General features: G+C 34.9%; 1 protein-coding gene across 4 annotated transcripts in view; it reads right to left on the reverse strand.

The window, feature by feature from the left end:
* pcsk5b (proprotein convertase subtilisin/kexin type 5b) overlaps positions 1 to 16320 on the reverse strand; it is a 117824-nt gene that overhangs the window by 86010 nt on the left and 15494 nt on the right. For all 4 annotated transcript variants that reach the window (XM_066711133.1, XM_066711132.1, XM_066711135.1 and 1 more), the window contains exons 3-4: positions 8475 to 8588; positions 1765 to 1908 (exon numbers count right to left, since the gene is read on the reverse strand). In XM_066711133.1, the coding sequence (XP_066567230.1) occupies positions 1765 to 1908; positions 8475 to 8588 (258 nt within the window). The remainder of the gene's footprint in view (positions 1 to 1764; positions 1909 to 8474; positions 8589 to 16320) is intronic.

Consider the following 16320-nt stretch of genomic DNA (forward strand, 5'->3'; position numbering starts at 1 on the left):
GAACACTTTTCTGCCATGTTTTCCCCCAGTGTCATATTCAACAGACCCAGGTTCCCTTCACCATAATATATAGCCTAGAATATTGTAATCAATATACAGTATATATATATATATATATATATATATATATATATATATATATATATACACACTGGAAAAATTTAGGTGTTCAAAAACACGGTAGTGTGTGTGTGTGTGTGTGTCTGTGTGTGTGTGTGTATACACACATATACACTACCGTGTTTTAGAACACCTCAATTTTTCCAGTTTTTTCCAGTGGTCTCATTCAGACGGTCTCTGATCACTCAGTTTTGATTGGATTTCTTTGCAAATAGGCTTGTTTTGTTCAGAATATATTATATTATCAGTATATATTATTTGATGTTCTATCAAACACAGAGAAGTTCAGATCCAATTATGTAAATTCGCTGTGTATTAGTACACTGTAAACAGAGTTTTCCATCTTGACATTTTGAGCTCTCTATGGGTGTGTGTTGATTCTACCAAAACGTGGATGGTCTTGTTTTGATCAGTAGACCGTCTGGTTCCAGAATACATCATAATTGTCAATATTTTCTGAGATTTTATATTCCTACTCAGACCAAGTACCCCCCCACCATTTCAGAATGCAGGGGGATGTGGTATAAAAACCAATTTTTCACATCAGAGAATGCTTCACATCGTTTGTAAGCTGAGAGTCTCAGCTTTCATGGGGTACGAAACACTTGGCAAAGAACACAACAATGAAGAGTACACATGGGATTAAAGAGAAGCACACGGATTTGGTGCCCTTTAAAGGGTACCAGAGAGGTTTGTCAGCTTAAGGGGTTACATTTTGTTAAACAAAACGATTCCATGATTTCTTTTTTTTTTATCTCCAGTTGGTTATTTGATCTATTCTTTAATTTCAGAGTACATTAAGACATTAAACTGCATAATAATTGAGGTGTTCTAAAACTGGTAGTATATATATTACACAGACACCTCTACCTCAATGTAACATGGTTATATCAGAATTCACGTTATATCGAGGTAGAAGTGTATATACATACATACATACATACATACACACACACACAATTGTTAATGAATAACTAAAGCTGAAGGCTTAATCTGCAGCTTAATGTCATTTTTTAATACATTTTAGGGATACTTCTAAGCACAGAACACTGAACATTTCCAAAAATCCCTCAGCATCCTATTGTGAGTGAAATGGGAAAGTGGAGGCGGCTGCATGAGTTCTTCTAAAACAACATTAAGAACACCTTCTGGACCCCCCTATGAGCCCCAGAATTGAAGTTTGCAGAACACACGCCAGTTTTTGGCCTAACAATTTCTATAAGACAGTGAAGCCTTTTTTCTTTGTGAATGTAGTTATTTTTGCACTTACTAAACACTGTTTGTACTAGATGGGGGAAAAAAAACAGTCACGTAAGGTTCTATAAACCTCTGGAATACCTGGTATGAAAGCGCTTTGCATATATAATTCCGCATTAGTTTTATTACAGGGTCTCATTCTTTTGTTAATGGAATTATTTATGAAGCAAATTAATATCCAAGGTCTGAAAAACTTCAGAAAATTATACCCCTCATCCGAGTTTTTAACAAGAAGAAAACATTGCATGACATAAGATGTTTTTCTTCTTTTGCCAAAGCACTTACCACCAATGTGGTATTTGGCATCCCCCCCATATTTTTGTTTTTTAATTAAATTTACATAAACTGTAAATCCTATATAAATCTCTATAAAAAAGAGCAGCTTACATAATTCTGTATTAGATCAGGGTGGTTTCTTTCAATCCCATCATCCAGTATGGTAACCACAACATTTTTTCCAGTGTAGCCCCTCTTCCAGGCTCCAACAATGTTCATATCAGATTGGCAGTTGTTGATATCATCATTGCAGTGCTGTACAGAAAGGAATAATACAAAATATATATGTTATGTTTTATATAGTGTAATCATTATTTCAAATTAATCCACACCCAAAAAACAAACAAGAAAACAAAGAAAGACTTTGTTACAACATATAACATGAGACTAATATACCATTAATTACATTTTCCACCGTTTCGAAAAAATAATAAAAACATGACATTTCTTGACAGATTTAAATGACATATTAAAACTTCATTGTCTGTACTTCTTACTAGCAAAAAAAATGTAAATAGAATGACAGAAACCCTTCAGGCATTGTTCATGTTCAACTGATAAAATTAGAGAAATGCATCACTTTACTTTACTTTGCTTTCTCTTATTTGCACCTAAATTTCAACTGAGTTGAAAGCCTTGTGTGTAATCTAAAATCATATCTACCTGGTACAGGTAGCAGTTCTCATATGTAGTTACCTCTTTATTAAAAGAAATTTGATGCACAATAAAAGCGTTCAAACGAACAGTAATGCATTCATCACGGAAGGACACAATAGTGATATTATATTAGACAAACAGTTTTATTAACAAAATAAAATGAGTAATACTACTTACTATACATATTATTTATATATTATAATGTTATATAAAACTCAAATTCTTATATAATCCTTTAGATTAGACAGTAAAGAGAATGACAGATGTGGACATGGAATAGTGACCATTGTCTGAGCACAAGAACTGGAATCCTGTTTATAAAAACAAAATAGCTTGGGCTGATTGTCAACATCAATGAACTAAATTCAATCTGCTGCTGGTCTGCGGTACAGCAGCGATGTCTGTGACTGGCAGGGCTCCTGCATCACTAGGCAGTGTCAGTATTAGATGCGTCTGTCATCCCACTGTGCCCTTTCCATACCAGCAGGGTGAGGGGGAGTGGGGGGGTTGTCGGCCTGACTCTTCATTTCACTGGGGAGAAATGTGTGTCTTTCATTATTCCAGGTCGTTGCTGGGGTGCAGTGGTCAGTTGAGTTGAAGCACACTTGGCAATTCCAAATTGAAGTATGCATGGGGTACAATTACAACTAATCCTGCATTGTAAAAATCAAAACAAAACTGGACAAAAAATCCTCAACTTTCAGAGTCCTTGCTGATTTATTCAAAAAACATTGCTGGTGTAACAAATGCTGCCCTTCAATGTACTACTTAAATATATTGAAGTGCAATTATAAATACCCGACTTGTGACTTGCTGTTTTTCAGTTGTAATTAAATTGCTATGCCCTAGACGTTCATGCAGCCTCCTCATTTAAAACAACAGAATTAACAGGATAGCTTGAGGACACTTTTCCGGGTCTCGTGCTTGGCCTCTGGGGTGTGGCCTTGGGTGGCCTCGCTCCGAGGACTTCGAGGACTTGGTGTTCAAAATTGCTCGCATGTAATTTCTCATACTGAAAACCGATTGTGAATTTTACTTTTTAAATGAATCCGTTTTCTATAAATGTTATTGTGTGGAGTTAAATTAGATCTAATTTATCAGTTTGGTTGTAACACGTGCAAACTCTAGCTTGTCAGTGCACTGAAAAAAAAAAAAAAAAGCAAACAAAAAAGCAAAACAACCAAAAGAACGATTTACTTGTTTTATTTGTGCTACAGTCAGTTATAACTTTAATTTGGACATGAATTATCTTACTTCTTTGTAATTTCTTATTTTCTGTATAATGGCAAACAAATATCCACAAATTTCGATTTGATATCCTCTCTGCCGGATGTTCATTACAGTTATTTCTAACTAACATCGATGCAATGGTCGGTTGAGAGGAGGAGGAATCACTAGCCAAGGCGGTAGGATGTTTGTTTGTCAGGTAAAACATCATTGGCGTAGTCGTGGTGTTATATTTTAACACAGAATCACAGTATTTGCAGTGAACATGATCATTTTTTTAAATCAAAGTGATCCCAAACCACGCTTCTTTTTGGATTTTACAAAAATTACTTAGCGTATTCTAGTGATACTAAATTGAAATGGCCTACGTCGATCAAATGAATTGCCGTTGATCAAATTCCTATCGACAATTAATCGATCTTCGATTAATCATTAACATCCCTAATCTGGTCAACATTTAATTTGCCGAGATTCCTACTCTGATGGAGTAAAGTGTTTACATTTACTGTACTTTACATTTTGGAAGAGCTCTTACAGTTGTACAAATTTGATTAAAACTGTCTACATCTAACCCAATTGATAAACTGCATGACTGTGGCATTTACCTTTACAATTTTCTTATCATTGACCTTGACCAGCTTGCCCTAAAAGGCTCCCAGTCTCGACCTTGGCTTTGACCTTTTGGAGTCCCGGCTTTGAAATCAAGACTGAGAAAAACTGAGAAATTGCACTTTGACTAATTAGAAAAATAAAAATGAATTACGATTAGTACAAATGGTAATTGAATAAATTGATGCGTTATAAGAAACGGCATGAGATTTAAACATGGAGTCAAAAACATCACAATCAAAAAGCATTTAATTGAGCTAATTAATGGAACAATATACGCCTAGTATTCTGTACAACAATGGGTGTAATTTATTTTACACAACTTGTAATTTATCTTTAGACCACTCAAAAGTCAAGAATAGACAGACATTTATCACCAGAAAAAAATAAAAAATAAAGGCTGAGACTGACAGCTAATAAACAACCTCCTCCAATGAAAACATAAGGGAAGGAATGTTATGAACGCAAATAGAGGCAACTGTTTTGTGCTAATATATTCCTTTCCTGGGGGAAATACAAAATAATCCCAAACTATGTGCATTTCTGTATGAACATGTAATAAATGCAGGGGCAATTTCTACAGCAAGTCAATTGAAAAGGGACTATCTACCGCAAAACTGCTGATATGCAGAAGACAAACATTGTACAACTTGTAAAAATGTCTGACATTATACCTGCAGATGTAAAAGAACAGTATATTTTGCACATTTTGTTTGTTCTCCAAGGACTATATCAAATACCTCTGAACAGAAAGTAATATGTTCTGATACAGTTAATATGCACTCTGAATTACTCATCAGTGACAAGGTGTTTTCATATCTTTAAACACAACTGAAGTTCATTTTAATAATGGGACTGGATTTGTGTCCAATAATGGCAGTTACATGATCAAGGCATGCAATTACATGCGTCAAGGTTTATTGCCAAATTCAATACATGTCACTTGTAATGCCAACACAATTGCCCTTGCCAGCAATATCTGGGCAAATCATTTTCTGAAAGCAGACAAGCTGGTTGCAACCATTAAAAATATTTGTACATTGCCAAAGTAGAAAACTAAGTTTTAAAGACCACCTACAACAAGAAGGCTTTATTTTACCCAAACAGTTGCCATCTGAGCAGTGTATAACATGATGGGGTAACTTGGTATTCTGCTGCTGAATATAATTTCAAATACATCTCTTTTTACGTAGGCTTTGTGGAAAATGAAAGGCACATATCACTTAACACTGTAGTGTTAAAAGATGCATAGAAATTGCTTACAAATGGCCAAATATTTAATATTTCCAAATTTAACACAAAAGGCTAAAAGATATTTGTCAGTTGTTACCAATTCTGTAGATTCTGAAAGAAGTGTTTCTTCTTATGGCCAAGTTTTTATAGAACAAGCTCACTCTCTCACTTATGATTTAATTTTTCTTGTGCAAAAAGACTGACAAAGTCATAGTGCACTGTATTCAATGCAATATGACCTTTTGACATGACAAAACTGCTACACAGAGCTCAAGTACGGCTAGTATTCATTCCATATATTAAAATTAAGTATTCAGGTCTGCTATTCCCATTAGTTTGTGAGTTTAATTTCTATATTGGGTTACGACTATTTTACAGACCAGACAATCTGTTTTTCTGTCTTGGCAGAATATGAATAATAGTCCATCAATCTTTTCGCCACATTCATTTATTTATATTTACTCTGGGAGCAGCTAGTGCTGCCATGAATTAATTTACAACCCCACCCACAATGCCTTATCCTTTTGGCAAGAGTGGGAAACATAATGCCGAAAGTGTCAGGAGATTCAAGCACATGTTAGCTTACAGAGAATCCTTTACACATCCATGATAAGTACTGCTTGGCATGATAGTCAATCATGTTGGTACATCTTTAGTCAAAAGGAATTCTTGGCACAAAGACTTGAAAAATTATACAAAGAATGGACGAAAAAGCTATATGGATCATATTAATTAAATATGATAAAAGAATACCTGATGTGTGAGTGTATATGTATGTGTACTTGGTAAACAAAGTTAGTTAGTCGGCTCATAATACACAAACTGTAACAATTACAACAATTATCAAGACTGCAGGTGAGTTGTATTCAAGTCCACATAGGTGAGACTCAAAGACCATTTTCGAGTTAAAATTGCTGAGCTTGACAGGAATAATCCCATGTCAGCATCATATGCTCCTAACCCCCTATTACCACACCCACCATATACAACTTTCACTATAAAAGCAGCTGGCTGCTGTTCATGGTTTACCTTGTTTGTGGTTTAACCAATATTTTTCAATTAAATATAAAGTATTACTTAAACAGATGCCATGTATAACTTATAGTATTAAGGACATATTATTATTGAACATCCTGGTTTGTTTATCTCGGTGCCGTTTTGCACAGAACACCAAGGTTTCATAGCTGAAATAAAGCATAAAAACCACTGAAGAGTAAAAGCACCACAGATCCTAATGCTTTATTGTAACCCCCTGTTTCCTCCTGATTGCTCAAGCTTTTAAATGGTTTTCAGTTTGTGCCCTGAAGATTTTGGACATTGTTATATGACTGAATGTATTCCATAAATCCATGCAGTTTGCCACTGGTGCAATACAATCTTGGTAGAAGCTCTGTTCGCAAGGAATCTCCGTAGGCAAACTGACACATCTGTGATCTCTGCAGGGCACACACAGAGGAAGAATGTCAGGTGATGTCAAATAATTAGCAGCACACCCCAGTGGCAAATGCAGGGTTAAAATTAGTGTGTGCTTGCTTAGTTCAGCTAATGTACTGTGGAGTGGGAGCAGAAGCTACAGCAAGCATGATATCAACACACAATTACCTGTTATGTTTTATAATTGTCTGCTTAGATATGTGCATACCGATTTCTACACCAGTTTACTGCGTAAAGTTTATTTTATTATTATTTTTCATGTTTATATGTGTGCTTCTTTGTAGACTTTCTGCAATTAAACTGTGAGATTTTCATATGTAATTTTTTTTTATCCAACTCCTTGTTTTTCATTTTCATCATACAGCTGTTTAATAAAGTAGCCGCACGTTATGCAGATGCAGTGATGTGACTGTATGTAGTACGAAACATCTGCAATTCTAGTACTAGTGTTAAATAGCTTGTTCTAAAACTATTGTGTAGGCATACCTAAAGTAATGAAAAAGTGGTTCAAGACAGTTAATTAATGTACAAAGACCCTTCATTTTATTTTCAAAAGTTAATATGCAATGGGGAAACACAAAGCCATGTTTCCATCCAAGTTATCACAGTGAGATGAGGTATTGTTTAATTAACTACTGAATATACTGGTGTAGCAGTGCTCAGTCCACTAAGTAATTTTATTGTTCTAAAAATAAAGAGCATTTAGCTTAGTCTAATAATAATTTGTACTGTGTGTATTTAAACATTGATGAATACATTTTTTCATGTGTGCTTATTATGTAACCTCCCGGTTAAAACAAATCTCCTGGCCGATCGGCGATTATAGAGTTTAATAAGGTATAAACTCCAGTGGGTGTGGAGAAGGGAGATATTAATTATAGGCTATATGGATCAACTTCCTTTCCTAATATGAAGGAGACACTGTATTCAAAACCCACATGCTACCTCAAAAAACAGTTATTATAAACTACTTAATACATCTGTGCCATAATGTACAACATTCTGAGTGATGTCACCACTATAATTGGACTGCCATTGGTCGAGAGCCACGTGTTCTCAAAGCGTTGCATCAAAAATTGCTCTGGGAGAAATCTTGACACAATGCCATTATATTACAAATTGACACGAAGTGAAGCGACGCAATACGATGTGTTGATGTGTCCGGGGCTTTACATGGAGAGGGAAGCTTACTTGTTAGGCCAAACTCAATTGTAAACATGACACTGAAAATCAAGAGCTATAAAACATGCTTTACACCTTTATATTGCCTTTTATCAATCCTTTATTAATATTAGCCAATGTAAAACAGATTTCTGCCATTCATGTGTCAGTGAAACCAGACAGGATTCACTCAAAATGTTACATTTTCTAAACCATTATTTCCAGTCGCATCATCTGCTCGTATTATCCATACTACTAATCCAAGAAAGAAACAGAAATGGTCTTTATCCACCTTAACATTCTTTTCAATTGCCTAAGCTTGTACCTTGCCATGGACCATATTTTGAAGTTTTAAGTCTCAGTCATTAGCAGTTAACTATTATTATTATACTCTCTCAGAAGGAGTGAACAGCCATTACTTACCATTCCACTCAGCTAAATAACAATATTCAAGAGCCTGCATGATGTCACCCAGAAAAGGCTTTGATTTGCATACTTACTATATACCACATGCTTGTCCACTTGGGGTCATTGAAGTAAATAGATTGTGGAGCACTGGCTTTGTAGTCCCTTTTTATCCTCCTTTTAACCACTTGCTGCTGTATCCATTCCACCTGCCAACAAAGGAGAAATAAAATGAAGCACTAGCTTTCTATTGTCTGAGGAAAAAAGTCCTTCAGCCATGCACACACACACACATACACACACACACACACAGATATATTGACAGATATTTCCATTTATAAAGGGTTAAAATAGTTACTACATTTAAGAATTTGAGAAATGTATAACATGGAAACATGAACATATATTAATTGAAAAAACTCTAGTAAAATGAGTGATGCCAAAAGTACTAATAAAGTGGTGCTCCTTTCCACTAGTAACTGAGAGAGTTGTAGACCATCCATAAATCCTTAAACCACATAAAAGCGGGAAGTAGTTTGACACTGTACAAGACTGAATTACATATAGACTCAGACAGTTCCAATAAAGTTACACCCAAGCAAAAAGTAGAAGAAAAAAAACAACTATATTTGGTGATTATGAAAGCAAGGTGTTATTTATGTTATGACATTTGGTTTGGCATATTGCATTAAAAAGCAATTTCGGTTAGATGAAGGTTTTTTGTTTTGTTTTGCTTTTTTATAATAACAATCCAGAAGACCAGTTGGTAACCTTTTTATAGTAAGCATCCAGTAGCAGAACTGCACTGAAATGATTACAGGACAACTATGGCCACACCAAAAGGTCAGTTGAGAGTTGTTTAGTCTGAGATGCAGTTTTAAACAAGACACTGGTAACCCATTTTTAAGAAGAGGTTGTCCCCTTAACAGTTTTAAGTGCGGACACAGTGAGTTTGACAGTATGATGCATTTGTTTAAATCATTAAAAAAAGGGTGAATAGAAGAAAGAGAGAAAGTCCAGGTGTAAACTATATACATGTTTGTTTGCATATTCATCAGTTTTAAACAAGACCTTTACAGCAGTCAAATCCCCCATAACACACTTCACAGTAAGGAATATTAATCACTAGGTATTGCTACCACTTTTAAAAATAAATACACATATTAGTTTGCCAAGGTTAAATTGCCACATCTTCCTCAGGTACTTTAGCCTTTGACAGACGCATGCTATACATGATGCCATGGCAGGATAAGCAAAAAACCTCTTTGCTTCTTTTGGATTGGGCATCGGAAATGTTTAATAGCCAACGAGCTTAATTGCTCCTAAGGGTAGCTAAGGGGGAGAAATAGGGCATGGAATTGCCAACACGTACTGCGACATGCAGTTTTCACTCTGGAAACTTCTTTCAGAAAACTGTTGTCCAAAACCTTTTGTTTCTGGACATGCTCTGTTAAGTATCAACCATCTGTTCATCCTAATCAAGAGAAAAGGCCAATAGCTATGCTCTGTGAATTTTCCCAGCATTATAATTTAGCATGCTTTTAGGTACATAGAGTAGATAGCAGCCTATGCTAATGAATGCCAGCTAGTGAATGGCATACTTTTTCAAGATCCAGATCTTGGGAAGAACTACAGATGGGAATGAACTAATCTTGCTCTACTGATGTGAAACCGTGTTAATTGATGTAAATTAAAAGTGAGGAATACAGATCACTATTGCTGCAAAAATGTCAAAATTATAGAATGATCATCTAAAATTATATTTATCAAATTGTCTTCAATGAGTGCAGTCAAACATGGCAAACAGAATGATTATATGAAAACAACATGTATGACTTTGTAATTTGATATAATGTATAGATTTTTGGAGGTAGAACCTATAAACTTAATTGTAATACAATTCACTGTTCACTATAACAATCACAATGGGGGAGTTTGCATGCAGTGTTTTTAACTTGTGAAATTATGATGCAAAATCAGGAGAATCAGATTTGTGGCCAAAACAAAAAACAAAAACAAAAAAACAGACCAATATCCTTAAAAGACTGCATTATAAAATAAAGATAACTGGTCAGTTTATTGTGAGTTTGATGGGAAAAGTAAGTTGCTGATGAACATTACATGGTGCAATGGGGAAAGCTGATTTTTATTTTTATTTTGTTTCCTGTTATCATTATGCTCTTTATATTGTTGTGGGTCTGTTGTGCACTGTTCAGTACTGTACATCATGTTGTAATCCTAACTTTATAAAACATTTATATTTGGTGACATGAAAAATGACTCGGGTAAGATCAATAAAATAAAATATTAAACAACTAGATGCAAGGCACAAGCCACAGCTGCACACTGTTTAATTTAAACAAGTTGTCACATGACAGCCATGGGTTCGGTGATGTAAGCAGGTCGAGTACTGCTCTCCGCACATGTAAACCACCCTTTCTGGCATTTTCCTGCAAAAACTGTACGTCGAGCTAATTTATATATTAATTCACTCCTTTGCTCTTAATTTGCATGACGTTGGGTAAACAGCAGCTCATCCTGAATGCTATAAACTAAAACAATGAAAACCCCAAGAGGGACATATTGTAAGGTTAAAACACACATGTAAACTCCGCCAGTGCCTTCAATGGAAGAATTTATTTAAAAGTTGTTCACCCCAGCTTGCATCATGAAAAATATTTGCATCATCAAGAAATTCACATACTGCAGTATTAACAAGCTAATGTTTTACAGATGAAGATCACTATTGAAAGACAATTCTTTCCTATAAAACTAATGCTTGAAGCTGCAGATTCTTTTGGTTTCTTTCCAATAGCAAGCACGTAAGATATGGAAAGAATGACAATAAAGACATAAATGATTAGTTGAATTCGAGGAACAAATAACAGTTAACTCTTCAAAGTTTTATTTAATAATTATTTTGGGTTTACTTTATTTATTCATTGACAGTGCTGAAATCCAAAGCTAGTTTACAAGACGCACAATGAGATATCAACAGGACACAGCTCATTACAAAGCCAACACATCTAGACATGTCACTTTAGAGGTGATTTGATATGACACCAGGCATGAAGGAAATAATATTTTAAAATCTGTGGGATGTATGGCAATACTTTAAATAATTCGTATTAGAAGTGTGGGCTATATTATTAACATCCTCCTGAAGGGAGTTAAAGTTAAAGTTGGTTCTTCAAAGACATCAAAGAGCTTTGCGATCTTCCTCTTTTAATGAACCATGCTGTCTATTCTTTAAAATATCACTTTAAAATATCATATGCTTCAAGTTTATATATTGCAAGGGAGCAATGTGTTATGCTGGTGAGTAATAGGTTAACTATTTGTTATGCTGGCACCATACTAGACATTTTCCCGTAAGATCAAGTTTCACCCATTTTTAAAGGCTGGGAGAAAACCGCAGAAAAAGTCATATAATTGGTTTCACTCATCTCCATCAGAACTCTGTAAAATACCGTCAGGATCGGTGAAACTTTATTACAAATGTAATTTATGTAAGAAATGGGATGCAATTGTGAAGATGCAGTAACCCACAACCTGGCCATATGCATTGAGCCATTATATGTACAGCAAATGCTTAGCTAGCCTACTTGTCCAGCATGTCTCAGTAGGTCCCAGGCAAGTCTCTTCTTTCGGCTTTATTTTTCTTCTGAATAGTCATACAAGTCTACACTTCTGGACTGTGTGTGGGAATCAACAGAAATTATTTTGTACAGGTGTGGTCTCAAATTCAAAGTGCAAAAAGCACGTTATGGCTAAGATAAGGGAAGTTAGTCCTGTTGATAGTAATGCAAGGGGATGAAAGAGTGCTTCATCTAATCTACAGCATACACACAAATAGATTACTGCTCTGTGCATCTGGCTTTTCTAGTACATATAAATACCAGTGCCAAAGCACAGTTTAATGGTATTGCATCAAAATATTGCTACAGTTATATCATATTACAAAATGCAGAATAGTTGATAGATAAAAGTACTAGAAGAACTAGAAATTGTGCTCACGTTATCATCGTCTTATATTTAACCTGTATTTATACTTGTGTTTAGAAAGTTTTGACTATATGGCCTATTTGTTCATAGCCAAATACATAATATTATTTAATATATTTAGAGTTAAGTTACTGGTTTCATATATTTTAAGGTTTTTCTGTCTACCTTTCACCTTTAAGGAACCAGTTTATTTCCTGGATCAGCCTTACAGCTTAAATGTATAGACTTCCTCTACTCTCCAAGTACCAATTATTAAATCAGGAATATAAAACTGTACTAAGTAATAAGTACTGTGGAAAGACTAAGATACTTCTAAAGACTACCTTCAAATGAAATACGTGACATGTAACATGGACAAATGTTTAACCCTATAATTATTAAACCTGCTTTAGGAACATGTGAAGAATAATTGTTCCACAGACATTTAGGTCACATCCTGAATACTTCCAAAACACAAAAGATGAAATACCTCTAGTAAGTGTTTTGTAAGTGTTTTGCTTAGCGTCTAAGCAAAACACTTACAAAATGGGTCAAAATTGCATAATGTACTTGACCTCTGATCTAAAAACTGTTGAAACAGTTCAGCCACTGACTTTTTTTAAATCCACATGAAAGTGCCCCCAACCTTCAACAAGTATGTTTTATAGTGCAGGTCCTTTTAATATCCTCTTATGAAGGCATCTTTTAAATAAAATAAATACCAACACTAAAGTTTAGGATTGCTTTAATTACTCAACCACAACCAATTTAGCTAGCACACATGAACTAGTAGGCCAGTAGGGCTGACTTCACTGCTGACAGGTGTCATGACAGCATTCTATACTTCACCATGGTTATCAATAAACAATCACACATATGGATTTCTGATCATGGGGCAACTATGGAAAAAACTTGGATGCCCCTGCATTACCACTTGGTATTTCAGATTATCAGTTTTGAGGCAGAGGCTGTGGAATTGCTATGAAAACATGTTGTTTACATCTGGTAAAAATAATGCATATCTTTCAAACTATATCATGTTAAAACATTGCACAGAAACAAAGAAAAATGGAAAATTACAGATGCAGACTGGACTACTGGATTTCCTTACAATGGTACAGCTGCCTGTCCAAATAGGGAATCCCCAACCATCTGCCTGCGTCAGTACCAAAATCCATGTCACCATAATTGATGCAGTCAGGAATGGGCCAAGTAGGTGCTGACATAAGTCAGGGTTTGAGAAACAAATTCAGACACCATCAGACATTCACAAACAGCAGGGGAATCTGGAGCCGGATAAAAGCCAATTAATATAACACAGAAAACAGCTGTAGAGCTGACAGACCAAATTCACCTGAACATTTAAGGTCAAACTGTACAGCACAAAAAGCAACTGGCACAATCATGTAGGGCAGATATTTAAGGAATCATTTCCCTTTCGCCATCATTCACATTAGGGTTGTAAGAGACTACCTGACATGTTTTTAAACGGTTGAGGCTATGGCATTTTTTCTCAAAAGATACAAAAGCTGCATACTATAGTTGTTTCTTTTTGATTCAGTATTGTACTTTACAAAAGCATGCAACAGTATCACAACTTTATTACTATTGTTATCATTAGTAGCAGAAGTAGTAGTAATACAAGTAGTACTCTATAGCAACATTAATTTGAGCTTAATTTATATGCAAAGCTTTCTTCTGCAAGCTTTCCACATTTGTTGTTTATATAGGCTAATGCTTTTGTTCAGGGATAGATGCTAACTCTCTTTACATTCTTCAAAAGATTAGAATGGTTTAAAGTGTGTGGTTTATTTAAATAACCCAGTCAGGGTTTATCATTTAAATGTTGTCTGAAAACATCTGAATTTTCTTTTAATAGGTAACCTTTTCAATTCACGATTGTCAAAAGAGCACTGAATCCTGTTTTCTGGATTATCTCTACTACGACTTCCAGGGATTGTGATTTAAATGTCATAAAGTTTACTACATTTACAGTAGTCTTGCTCAGTGTTTGACGGTAAGACACACCTAGGTAACATAGAATTTAATGTGGCACACCAGCACCTATTATTATAAACGTACTTTCTGTGAGGTTGGAATCCCAGAGTTACATTTTGGTTATTCAGAGGGCAAAATCTTCAGCAATTTAGCTAAACTATTCTCTAAAATCCAGCTGTGAAATGGTTACATTTTGGCTCAGGCTAGGATAAGTAAACCTTAAAGCTTTAGTTAAGGTTAGAGTTGTTTTTGTACAGTTAAAATGTTAGATTTGTGTGGGCTTAGCTTGAAATTGTGGTATTACTTGGGTTTGGTTTTAGACAGATGTTTGGCCTTATAATAGGTCACTGATGTAAAACAATTGTTCCCGCACTGGAATGAACTAAACAGGCTGTTGTTTGTGTTTAAAAGAGGTAAGATAAGCAATTGATGTAATACAATTGTTGAAAGTCTCCAGTTTCACAATGGAGTATCAGGCTAATTCATTGCCATAGCCAAATTAACAGAACAACTGGATTTTTAAATACAATGTCACACCTTTTGTTTTTTTTATTAATAATTGTCAATGGTACATTTTATTAAACGACACAGAATTTAAATGGTGTTAAGCCACATGTAGGTTGTTTACAATGTTTTATTTTGTGTAATATAGCTAGAGTTTGCACAGCAATGAAGCACACTCATGTGTTACAGCATACTGATTGGGAGACATTGTTACAGCTTTTCAATGCATTTAAATGTAGGTACATAAACGTCCTCATAATTTACGAGGTCATATGTTTGTGTGTTTTTTTGCAATGCAATCCTACACAGTGTCAATGAGATTTCACATAAATCAAGCTAGAGAGCCTCGATCCTTTGTGTTGTACATGACATCTAAGACACATTTAAGGGTAGAAAAAAAATATGTGTATATGTGGAGGGCATTTTCATTTCCCCATTTGCAGTTATATCAGGATCACTTAATTATCATGCACATACAATGATTGAATAAATACATTGACATTTCCATCCAAATATGATACATTGTGCAAGTGATTAGACAGAATTTTTGAAAGTCTAGAATTTCCTAATGGATTGGTGAGGTCATCTGGGCACTTATTAACATCACCATGGCAACCACAGCAGGCGGTAAAACAAATTGCAGAGAAGCTATGTGAACAGTTTCTATGAAAGCAGGTTACTTATGTTACCACGTATCTGATCTCTGTCATGACAATGATGACTGCACATCACACAACATCCACACAGACAGGTGTGGTCCTTGCTGTAGCTACTGAACAGTACTGCACTGAAATGTGAGCCCAGACCATCCCAAGGAGAGGCCACACCTACTATACGTTACACCTTACATCTAATATACCACTTCAAATCTACTGAATAACACATTCCAGGAGTTTCAATTAATTTGACATCATGGCCTTTTACGCAGCTTGCCCCTTTAAAACTATGAGCATTGATGCTGTTTAATTTTGACACAATCTGTTAATTATTACCATTAGTTCATAACAGCTTTAAAACATTCATAAATTAAATATTATTGTTATTATTTTAATTATATCCACATTTGGCAGAGGACTTTGTGCAACAGTACATTTAATTGCTCATTAAAACACTCCTCATAAAGCACAATTCTAATCAAAATCTCATGTGGCTGAATGATAGTTTATGATAAATAACTGCAGTCCTTGTTCAGGCATTTTAGTTTAAAAACATTTTAAATAATTTGTACACCTTTTCAATAGAAATAAAATGTATTTTAGATTTAGTGTTTTCCCGAATACGTCTATAGACTCTTTTTGTAAGTCATCAGTGTGCAGATTTAATAAAAAATCTAACTTGAGTTAGTTCGATAAGAAACTAAACAATGTATCAAAAATAACTTGCAAGACACACCTCTACACATACACAGACAAAATGACAAATGAATCAAATTATAGAAAGAACATATACTAAATA

Source organism: Amia ocellicauda, chromosome 8 (assembly GCF_036373705.1).
Source record: "Amia ocellicauda isolate fAmiCal2 chromosome 8, fAmiCal2.hap1, whole genome shotgun sequence".
NCBI lineage: Eukaryota > Metazoa > Chordata > Actinopteri > Amiiformes > Amiidae > Amia > Amia ocellicauda.